This window comes from Schistocerca serialis, chromosome 1, assembly GCF_023864345.2.
Source record: "Schistocerca serialis cubense isolate TAMUIC-IGC-003099 chromosome 1, iqSchSeri2.2, whole genome shotgun sequence".
Classification (NCBI taxonomy): domain Eukaryota; kingdom Metazoa; phylum Arthropoda; class Insecta; order Orthoptera; family Acrididae; genus Schistocerca; species Schistocerca serialis.
The window spans coordinates 574504937-574517210 of NC_064638.1; the positions used below are offsets into that span (position 1 = coordinate 574504937).

At 36.7% G+C, this 12274-nt stretch overlaps 1 protein-coding gene across 1 annotated transcript in view; it reads left to right on the forward strand.

Annotated features, from left to right (window-relative positions):
- Positions 1 to 6824, forward strand: part of LOC126476396 (ATP-binding cassette sub-family D member 3) — a 100386-nt gene extending 93562 nt beyond the window's left edge. The window contains exons 14-15 of the mRNA XM_050103539.1: positions 616 to 777; positions 4310 to 6824. Of these exons, the coding sequence (XP_049959496.1) occupies positions 616 to 777; positions 4310 to 4387 (240 nt within the window). The 3' untranslated portion in view covers positions 4388 to 6824. The remainder of the gene's footprint in view (positions 1 to 615; positions 778 to 4309) is intronic.
- The last annotated feature ends 5450 nt before the right edge of the window (positions 6825 to 12274 follow it).

Genomic DNA, 12274 nt, shown 5'->3' on the forward strand with positions numbered 1-12274 from the left:
CCTTTTTGCACCATTAATTTCCTTGTGAAGGTATTTTCTTTCTTTTTATGTTCTGGATCTTAATTTTGTTTGCTTGACAATAATTTACTATTCCCCTTTGCATGCATCTTTGTCTAATCCAGACTTAAATTTCCCTGGTTGTGCACCATGCATAGATACCCTTTTTTTTCAGACTGTGTATTTTTGTTAATAAAATATATTATTTTCAAGGCATGTGATGGAATTTATTTAATATTTCACCAAATGTTTTTTTACTGTAATGTTGGAGAAATGCTGACTGATAACATAAAGCAAAACAAAACATGCATGATTCTCAAAAAACTAAAAACTCCATTACACTTTTTCTCGAACTATGATTTTCTGTGAACTTTGTGTTTACATTCTTCATTGACAGCTTTCATTGTGTCAGCATTTCCTGTAACTCTAGAAAACAAAATTGTGGTATCAAAAGCTGGAAATCTTTTGAAGTAATTTGTGTTATTTGTCCACACTCATGTTATTTGTACTAAGCACAGGTATTTCAACAGTACTTCCTTTCTTACTTGGTAAATTATGTAACTGAGTGATATATATTTTACAGATTCATGTTTCACAGTTTTTGTATTGTTATTTCAGATGGCTCGTCTTTTCTATCATGCTCCCCAATTTGCCATACTGGATGAGTGCACATCAGCAGTCAGTGTGGATGTTGAAGGATCTATGTACCGGTATTGCAGAGAAACTGGCATCACACTGTTTACTGTTAGCCACAGGAAATCGCTCTGGCAGCACCATGAGGTATATCTACTGATCATATCAGTCTATCAGAGTTCTGATGTATATAGATGACAGTGACTATTTAAAACAAAATCTCCCACGTAACTGGTAAAAGAACCATAAACACTATACATTACTGGAAAGTAAGTACCATTTCACTCTACCCCCCGCCCCCTCCACTCCAAAGCATCATTGTTGCAGCTCCATGCATTCACACTCATCTCTCTGGTTCATTGTCTTACCACTGATGCCATTACAGCTGGTTGTTGTGTTTACATTTGTTAGTGACCGTTCCAAATGTTTGAAGATAATCTCTGAGCCTGTTGACTGTGAAGTACATTCTGTAATACAGTTTTTGAATACAAAGACTGTTGAGCCACCTGAAATTCATTGTCAGCTTGTAAAGATTTTTGGTGAAAATGTGATGACTGATGGAATGGTGAGAAAGGGGGTGATACAATTCAATGATGGACAAATCAATGTTCATGATGAAGCACAGAGTGGGCTGCCTTCTGTTCCCCATGATTTTTTGGCTGAGAAACTGAATGAGAAGATTCATGAAAACAAGCAGTTGACAATAAGAATGCTTTATGGTGAGTTTTCAAAAATTTCAAAAACTGTTTTGCATGAGATTATCACAAATCACTTAAATTTTCGCATATTGTTTCCCCATTACATTTCAAAAATTCTTAAAAGTTGTCCACAAAATGAAGTGACTTCTCAGTGCTTTTACATTACTTACCCAATACAGTGATGAGAGAGATGAATCCTTAAACAGAATTTCGACCGGTCATGTCACTCCAGAATCAAAACAGTCGGTGAAGTGGAGGCACTCCCCAGAAAAAACAAAAATTCTTGACAGTGTTATCAGCAAAAAAGTTATGTGCATTGTGTTCTGTGACAGACAGGGCATTCTGCTTGTTGAATTCCTTCCCAAAGATGAAAACATCAATGTTGTATGATACTATGAAATGTTAAGAAAATTTTGGCACATGATTCAAAACAAAAGGCACAGAATACTCAATCAAGGCATTGTGTTGCTTCATGACTATGTATCCCCATTCTGCTGCTGTCACTCAAAACCTTAAACAGTTCGGTTGGGAGCAGATTCATCACCCAACATACAGTCCCAATCTTGCACCTTGTGACTTCCACTTGTTCTTGAACTTGGACTGTTATTTTGGAGGAAGGCACTTTTGACAGTCCTGACAACACAAAAACATTGTTGAGCAGTGGCTTCACTGGCGGGCGGGCCTGGTCAGCAGCGGCGACCTAAATACATGGTGTCAAGAGGGCGTTGGGGGCCTGTTGCTTGTGGGTGTCTCTCTGGTCTCCCTCGTGATAGGCACACTTGATCCAGCACCTTCTAATCAATCTTCTGCCTTCTTGTTTGCCAACTAGTGTGTTGGCGACAGCTTACACCAGATACATTGTTGCAACACAGTGCCAAATGTTGAAATCACTTTTTCCCCTGTCAGTTCTTAAGCAGCAAGTGTAAGCATTTTCACAGATTATATCTTGTTAGTTCACAATGAAGCCAACTAAAAATTCCTTAAACTATTTCTTGTCCTGAGGAAGGCAATCGACTTCTTACACTAGCACATGTAGTGATGTTTTGAGTTTATCATCATTTTTCTATGACTTATTTGTCTTACACTGCTTTGTAATTTAAAAATACCTTAGATATGTGCATGGCTCATGCCTATAATTGAATTTAATACCAATCTGTGCATGGACCTATGTGGTGAAATTTGTAACAAGGCTCTGATTAAGATGCTTCCCCCTTTTTACAAAAATTTGTTGGCTTAAAAATCCCTATACAAGCGGGTTTTTTTTTTCCATCATTTGTTTTAAGAGGTGGAAGCAAATTCTAGGATGATTTCTTATCTATGTCATGATTAAGTCTTTCCCTCGTTCTAGTCCATAGATAGTTGTACTGTGATTCTAATAACTTTGAGGTAGTTATTTAACTTTGATTAAAGAAAAGAGTCATATATACATTGAGTATTATTACAGCTGCACACACTGACTCATTTTTTTATGATTTATGGGTTTGTGAGACCTTCATATCTCAAAATGCCGGCTATGATTGACCAAGAGGGCATTAGGCTTATCACCCAAGTCCAGTTCCTAGCTTGTGGTAGATGCTGGTGAATGTCCATTTTCCATTCAGACATCTTCTCTTTGTGCTACATAAAGCATACAGGGCTCTGTCTGGTCTCCACCTCCAATCCAGCCACCACAAGAATGTCTGTTCTGCAACCTTCGGTGGGCAACATGGTCATTGGGATCCATGTGAGGAAGAGTCTTCAGTCATTAGAGGTGGAGGACATTACGGTCCAAAGTGAGGGGTGGAGTAGGGGATCTCCATGAGTACTAACGAGGCTGGAGTTACTTTTTGTACAAAAGAGTTGTACACCAGATTATATTTGTAAATTTAAATCTTTTGAGATTTTAAATCACCTTCTGGATTTATTAGTCTGAACAAAGATTGGTATTATGTCAGCAGCTCCATCCTGTTACCTGACTTTGCCCTTAGAGTAAGATTACCAGAGCAGTTACCAATTATGTGGAGTTGTTTGCTATCCTGAGGGTACTGGAGCAAGATTCCAAATGTGTTGTTCTTGCTATTAGTCAGAGGCACGAAGCCAGTAGAAAAGGATAAGAAGTGCAGGGTGCTCTCCTTCACTTGCAAAGGCAGGAAAGTTTGCTGGGTTCCAGGCCACTAATGCGCTGCCAAGACGACTTGCTCCCTTCCACCTCCTGATCTTTGTTCAGTCGTCCTGCAAGGCTGTCACCACGTAATACCATGTGTTGATGGGAGGCTCAATCACTGGAAGTGAGGAGTAATGAGCTGCTATTTGTGAAACCTTCAGTGTGACCATGCATTACCTGCTTCTGATCATGACTAAGTGAAGTAGAGGTCCTTAAAAGATTGATACATTGCCCACTGACACACACCTTTCTCCTCTGTCACAAAGAGCTACCAATGTGGCAACAATGTGGAACATGGGTGTCTGCACAACGTATTTTAATTGTGTGTGTTTTATATGATGGCTTGAGAATAGACTGTGGCCTTCCATGGGACCTGCCCTGTATATTAACTTGTAGTCAGAAGAGTGTGGTTTGTGTTTTAATGTTTTGTATGTCATCAGGACTCATTCCCAAAATATGTTGCAGAGTGGCTTGGTCACCCATTAGGCCATTATTTTTAAGTAGTCGCCTAGCCACAGTAATCTGTCCCCTTTTTAACTCTGTCTGAACTGTTATTTTATCCTTGATCTTATCTAGTTACTTTGTTGTGTTTTATCAAAATTATATGGATAATCTTGAATGAATCCTTGTTTGTTGTTACAGCTGGGTTTTAAAAATGTTTTTTGTGATGGATTTTCATCACACTTGTCAATTTTTTCATTCAAGGATACTGATGTCATTTAATGCTCCAAAACAACAACAGTAATAATAATTACCAGCTTTCCTTATTCAGATTTCACTTATGTGTCTAATGTGAATGGAATAAAATTGCTGTTCATTTGCCATTTTAAATTTTCAGTATTACTTACACATGGATGGCAGAGGATCATTTGAATTTAAGCCAATTGAAGAGGATACACAAGAATTTGGATCATGAAAGGATGAACCAAACTGGTGATGAAACGTTTTGGCCTGGTTTGGCTGTGTAACTTTGTATACAGAGAGTGCCAATAGGAAACTACACAAAGGAAAAACTCTGTTACAGAAATTACTTAATTGTGTCTACTTCACTTTCATCTGTTGGAGAACTGAACCTGATAAAAATAAAAAAAAAATAGCTTGGGTAAAATAACTCTCAACAGCTGTTTAACTGTTGGCTTCTATATCAGTCTTCATTCAGCAGTATGTTGGATAGTTGTTTTGCCTGGAAGAACTGGCATAATTGTGAGTCCCTTTAATGATAGAATCATTGTGCTATAAATTCATTGTTAATGAGGAAACATAATAAGTATTATGGAGTGACAGGTTTCATTCAGCTGACTAATGACACTAAAACAAAGATAGTGCAACATATTTACAATATGGAACAAATGTTTCTAAACTTTTAGAATGTACAAGAAAAAATTCTTGAGGAACAAGAAGTGAGCTCATTATGTATGTTGTTGGGACAGTATACTTTTGAACATGGGCATGCAGATGGACAGAAAGGTATCAACAGGATCAGCTCTTCTCATTTGTAACTGTAGCCATCTTTCTTGCCATAATTTTTTTTTAAAGGGGAAGAAAAAGGAAAAGGATACTTTAAGAGTGAAAATGCGTTTTCAGTGCTCAGTTCAGTTTTAATACACATTATATAACTGAAGCTCTCCTCTTTCTGATTTCCTGTTCTATTTGTAACATTGCTACAGTATTTTCCTGTTGTGCTAATTGAACTTGAAGCATATTCTCCTTGGCAGAAGGATGGTGATAGGGGAATGTCAAGTTTTAGTAAATAGACGAGAACAGCAGCTGTATGAGTTTACCTTTGAAGCACTTAATGATTGGTAAAATAAGTTGTATTAACTATCACAATTGGGAAACATTACCTACTGTGTTACATTCATTCCTCAAGGTTTATTTTGTAATATATAAATTGGGTCTTATTTTATTGTATAAAATCTTGAATCTGTTTAAAAATTAAACAGACATTGTATCTCAGTCAATTGTCTTCAAAAGATTATACATAGAATTTCAGTGGGCTATCAGCCACACTCAGTTGTTATCTAAAGAGAGAATGGAGATTTTGTTAAAGTAAGAGTATTTGCACCACTGATTCGGAGCATTTTCTTGCCACAAGAAATCAATTTATTGTTAGATATATTGCACAGGGTAAACTTTTTTATTGGTTTGCAGTTGCTACACTTTATAATAGGACTTCCTTTCTGGTTTTTTATTTATTTTTTTATTAAAAAATTGGCTAGAGATTGTATAGCTACCCAGCTCACAATGCAGGCTAGGTGTGCCAATTTGCTCATTAGTTATACTGACAGACCATCTTATTTTACTTTCATACTCATTGTGTAAAAACATTTGCTTGTTTTAAATGAACAGTGAAAGGATGCATTGTATGTTTTAGGACAAACAAAACTAGATAGTTTAGTGCTGTCTGAAGGGCATGAGCTTTTAAAACTTAAAAGTATTCTTGGCACAACTTCAGTTTTTATTTTTTATTCAGTTACAAAGTTGGAACTTACTTTTATTTTTACCGCAGTTGCTGCCTGGAATGAAACTATGACAAACGTCTTACCATGACTACCTGACATTGTTGATTTAAAAAATAAAACAAAAAAGAAACACCACTTACACTGACCAGTATCATTTTTAGTGAAATGGGCAGCATATATTTTATAAGGGCAAGTTTGATCATTGGCAGAAATCTTATTTTTATGTGGCTCATAATGTTGTGATGTCATCTAATTTTAATATGACGGATTTTATCCAGAATGGTACTTATTAACACAAATGTCATTGATATATTTGCTGTTAGTATGATTATGTACACTGAAATCTGGATTTTTTTTTTCATCAGAGAAATACTGCATAGTGATAACCATAATCAGATTGTGTGCCTTGTTTGATTTTTTTTTCCTGTCATTCAGATGACTGGGGTATTTCTGATATGTCTTTAGTGCTTTTTATACAGCAGAACAAAGTTTAATGTGATGTATTTGATGCTGTGATCCTTATTGTTTTAGTCAAAGAGTTGTTGTGTATTTTCTCATTGATAAGTGAACTATGTAAATTATCATGATTCTGTTGACATTTATTATTTTTGTTAATTTTATGCAATATCTTTGTACAGATATATTTTATTTATAAAAATTGTTTTGTTTCCAACATTTGATTAATTTTATGGAAATCAGCGTCATGTAATATATAAATTGCAAATTGTGATACATCAAATTGATGTTGAAAATATCATTTCACTGCACTGTTGTCTCTTGAAGACAGCATAATTTTTTTCATAGTATTCCATTTTATATAAAGAGAATATTATATGTGTGGCTGTGTTTATATGTATGCTACAAATAAAAAATATTTTATTTTTTATGTAAGTGTGATTGCCAGTTTCTAAATCGATAATTTGCGTCCTGTTCTTTACATTTGACATAAATCAAAGATGCCAAAAGGACTTTAAATCTTATTATAATTTTGATACAGATTTTGCGTTGGTGGTGGTTAACAAAACTTACATAATCAACAACAATACTACTACAAGCAAGCAGAAGGTGGGTAATTCTATTCTTTTGGGATACTTTTATGTTGGAAAACTGCTGTTTGGAAGTTAGATAATACGGTCATTCAGTACCTATGTGAAGATACATCTCTACTGACGAAATATAGGAGCCATTGTACATCAGACTGGCAGCTAGGGAAAGAAAGAAAGCAAATAGAATAGACAATACAAAGTATAAACATTTTTCCACATGCCTGTCTGCTACTCAGTACCTTTGCTAATAAATGAGTAGTGATCTGCCCTACTATACATTTAAATATTAAAGTTCTGAATGTCCTATTATTGTAATGATACACTCGCTCTGTAGGCTCGAAGTCAGATTAGGATTCGAAAGGTTAGTGGGATCAGTTTACAATGATCATGGAGTATTTTTCCAGTCCTTCATGTGACTGTCATCAGCCACTTGTATCACTTGAGCCTTAAACTGGCTCTGCCTAAGAGGCCACACTGGTTGGTTTCGACTACTGTAGTTTGTGAAGAACTGGTACCAGGTCGTCATGTGAGCCTTGGCAGTTGACTTGAGCCATAACATTGAAGTGAAGTGATGAGTATGCTTATGTTCCTGATTTCATGGACACACTGGCACCTTATTGTATTACAACTAGCCTGCTAAATCAGGTTTCCTTAATCCCACAAAAAATGTCTGGGAGATTTAGATTAGTGGGTGAAACATAGAATAAACAACCTCACAATTTGGAGCTGTGTGGATCTAATTAGATGAGTGACTTCGGCTGGACAAGGCATGTCTGAAGGAGCTTCTCAATTCTCTTCTTTGCCAAAAAAAAAGGCCGTTATCGTCACTATAAACGGTGCTGTACAGCTTTAGTGGGATGCCTCCGGGAAGTGACTAATTTTTTGCCTAGTGTGATTCTTTGCTTTCTACTGAATTTATATATTTACAGTCCACATTGATGTTTGTGTTCTTTTATATCTCGGAAGTGAAATGTGGCTATTTACTGTCATTAAGTACAATTCAGTGAGTGTAAGGGAACTGATTGGGGTTCATCCCACTATCCAATCCAGAAATTAACATTGGAAAGCTGTTCTTGAACAAACAGTAACCATCTTGAGGTATAGCCTTGTGGAGAACATACAAGGATGGGTTCCTCACCAAACCACACTAGACACAGATGCATTGTGTGTCGCACACATGCTGATTGACTGGTAAATGATCATATTGTTGGCATCTGATCAGCTTGTGAACTGGTAGGTGTTGACCCCAGGATCAGAGGATTTGGAAATACTCAGGCCTAGGCTTAAACTGCTGTGAGTAAATCTGTTGTAGCTTAGCTCTGGTCACTTTTGTTTTCAAAGTTTTGGGCTCTGTCGGGTTATTGTACTATGGTTAAGATTGTCAGAGGTCTTACTACCATTTCTGAGTTATTAGGACCAGGCATTCTGGCCATGCTGAAAAATATAGAAAACATTGGACTAATGGAACCCAGGCTACAAGGTACTGTTACTTCTGCACCCGCACCATTCTACATCAAGTTTGGTTAAATAGACACTAACATGGACTCCAGAAGCTCAACTACTATTATTTATTTAGGAAGTTGCAGGACGTTAGGATCACAAGATACTTTGTGGTGTCGAAATAAAAAGTAAATTATATCTAACGTGATATAGTAGGAATATTAGCAGTGCAGAAAAAATAAAGAGCAAATAGAATTTTAATCAGGTCTGCTATACAGATAGAGGGTTGAATGCAAATTCAAGTGTAGACTTTACTGTATGAGTAAATAAGAAAATAAAACAATACTACATATATTGGAGAGATCTCAAATGCCAAAACTTGTTTAAAAAAAAAAAGGGGGGGGGGGTGGTAATCATTCAAGTCCGCACACCAACATACATTCTGAAGAGGAGGTTGAAGAGCTGTACAAATTGTACAGTCTGTCAAATGAAAGAACGATATGATAATGGAAGATTTGCACAGAAAAGAACAAAGAATGATATTTCAGTCAAACGGTGTGTAAGCCTGTATGAGAACAAAAATGAGATATTAATGGAATCTGCTGAGAATAACATAGTCTTTCAGAAGAAACCACATAAAAAATGGACTTTGCAAGGGTAAATTAAATGCATTGTTGCAATGTAGAACTAGGAGAATCACTCAGGAGAGACGTGTTTATACATGAGTGTGACTGATGCATTGCCACACATTCGGCTGCACCACTGAGACACATTTTACAACTGAATACTTCTGTCAAGACACTACTACCACAACAAATTAGCAGAAGCATCTAGTCCCATCACTTCTGTGATTTCCAATGCGTTTCCTGGAACTTCTTTTTAGGATCGATTAGTCCAAAAGACAGAACTGCAGAATAAATCTAGTTACATTTGAAATAGCTACTAGCAAAATAAAATACTACAGCTTGGAGAAAGTCATGGTTCTTAAAGTATTTTCATTTAGTATCATTCCTCAAGAACCCTCGTAACTAAAAAGGCTGATGTTCTTACCCATGCAGGTGGAATGTCAGCAGATGATGTGCTTACCAGAACATCACTAATATCAGATACATCTTGACAGGGAGAAGCTAGTATCATACTTCCATAGAATCAGTAAGAGGAAAGGGAGTGTTGCTGTATGTACAAAAAATGTAGACATGTCACAGGCCCTTCAGGTTAGTGAATATTGTGTTGAACAGCTAAGCAGTGCCACAACAGTTGGTCATGACAGATAATAGAACTTACAGTTTCTAGTCCATCAGAAGGAAATATCTCAATCTTCATAAAGTAGATGTAGACTGTTTTGATAAGCACATAATGCAACACATACCAATGATATAGTGTTTTTTAAATCCTGCTACATTTAGTGATTCAGATGTTGTAGCAGTAGTCAGCAGTTCAGCAATGAAATATGGTGACCAGTTAGATGCAGAGCATAGAAGAAAAGTGCTGTGTCACAGATCATAAACAGGGAGCTTGTCTGCATGCTAACTTTATTTCTGCTGCTTGATTGTACTTGATTTCCACTCCAAAGTGTTGGGAGCTGCATCGGGGCACTTGTCTGTATGTTGAGTTGATACCTGCTGCTGCCGAACAACATACATTTAGATGGATGACTGGTTTAATACTGATAATCTTGTATGCAAGTCAGATGATGAATACAAACTCATAGCAGAGACTTCATTCTTGATGGGTTGTAAGCCTGGATGCTACAGGTGAGTAGTGGATAGAAATCTATAGTCATTCAATTGTGGTGATCCAGTGTGACTTGTACTCTGCAATATGGATCACTATGAAGAGATTATTTATGGCGGACATATCTTAATTAGCAACAGTATAACCATACTGATCAAAATGACCTCATCATTTTGAGAAAACTGGGGAAACATGTTTGGGTTTTGGTTTAATCCTCAATGAAATGTTGACTAATATGTTAGAAAAAATTTTAAAAAAATGTTTTATTGAAGTCTTTTTATTATTTTAATTGTCTCCATATCCAGAGAGTAGCACATTTTCATTGTCCTAGGCCTCATTGTCACTTTTTCATCTGAGTACACATGAACTGATAGGTAGAATGGATGATGAACTGGTGAACAAACTTAAGAACGTTTTGTTATATCTTACATCTTTTTGTATGGTATTGGCTTTGCTGCCCTAGCCTGTGCAGACATGCAATTTTGAAGGCTTGGCAGAAATTTCTGCAAATCTGCTTCATAAGGTTTGAAGTCAATCACTTTGTACTTTTCTGTATAGTCATCACTGTAATGCTTAAAGATTGAGCCCTTGAAGAATTTCATTTTTTGTGTTTATGATACCTTTGCACCATCTCTAAAAACAGTTTGGTAATCTTTGTCATGATCTGACAGGCTTTCAGAATCCAGGAACTTGCCAGTCACGTCTTGAAACATGAAAGATTTACACATCTGACATGAGGTCCATACCTGAGGTGTGAAGATGTCTGTCCACTTGTTTTGCACCTGTTTTAATTTTAATATAAAAGGCTATGAACACTCCAAACTATAAATTCAATTGTAATAATATTTTGCACTTGGATCACTTAAGCTTTCACACTAAATCAGAGCCATAGCTTGGAGGCATAACTATTCGAGTGTGGTTTCTCATTTGGATCAGTGTGACAGAGTGTATTATTCAAGGAAGATCAATTCCAAGGTGGGAGATTGAGGTATTCTTACAGAAGACAGTGGTTTTTGCATGTGGATCAATATGGCTACAAAATTTATATTTTCTCCCATTCAGCCTTGCAAAAAGCTCCGATAAAGAAAAATCACTTAGATCAGTACGGTTCTACAGTTCCCATGTGCTCTTTGCTTTTGTTGTCAAATATTTATTGGAACACAAAGTTAGCAGAACTATGCCTGTTCTGCAAATTTGAAGTTATAGCAGAAATTTAAAATGTACCATGCAAGGTATCGCCAAGTTGGTGCGCACAACTGAAGGTCTATATCACTAGTCAGCAGCTTAGTTTTGGCAAACGTACTAAAGCATTTCTGAGACAGAGTAACAACCACATGTATCCCATCCCTTCAACCTATCAAGAGCTTGTTCAATCCATGTAACACAGAATCTCAACAGTGAAAAGTGGTGGACCATGCTGTGTGCCCTTCCATGCAAATTTAGTGTGAATTTTACAGGCGTAGTATATCAGTCTATTTATTTGGTCTTTGAACTGCTGCACAAGAATCCACCATGCTAGAGGATAAATGTGCATCTCTTAATTTTCAGTTTCCAAGCAGGACATGTGTGTGGGTTATTTAGATTACATTTGGCTGTGGATGTACTGATGTCATAAATGTTACACAAGCAGTATAGGAATGATGTACCCCTCTGGAACCTATAAAATGGTCTGTGTCAGACTGAATCGGCATTTTATTTGATGTACAAAGTAGTAGTTTCATCCTCTAAAAGTTGGCGAACATCATGGTTGGAGCTCTATAATCACATTGTTATCCCCGCAAATTCATCTGGAGAGGGAGAGTTTGCCCTTGTGTGGGTGCAACTTTTGATCATTTTCGGTACTACACATGACGCTTTCAAAAAATTGTTTTTAGTTTGTTTGTAACTGAGACAGTGAGGTGAGGCCTGTTGGTACAACATTTATTGTAGCATGCATAATATCACACCTGGAAAGTGAGTGTACATTTATTTAGATACAGTAATGATACTTTAGTGAGATCTCCATATGCATTAAAGGGAAATGTGTCAGTGCCAACAGGAACATTATCTTCTTGTGTAGCACAGCATCAATGCTGTAATGTATACCAGCACGTAAAATTCGGCTGGCTGTGGTCAGCTACC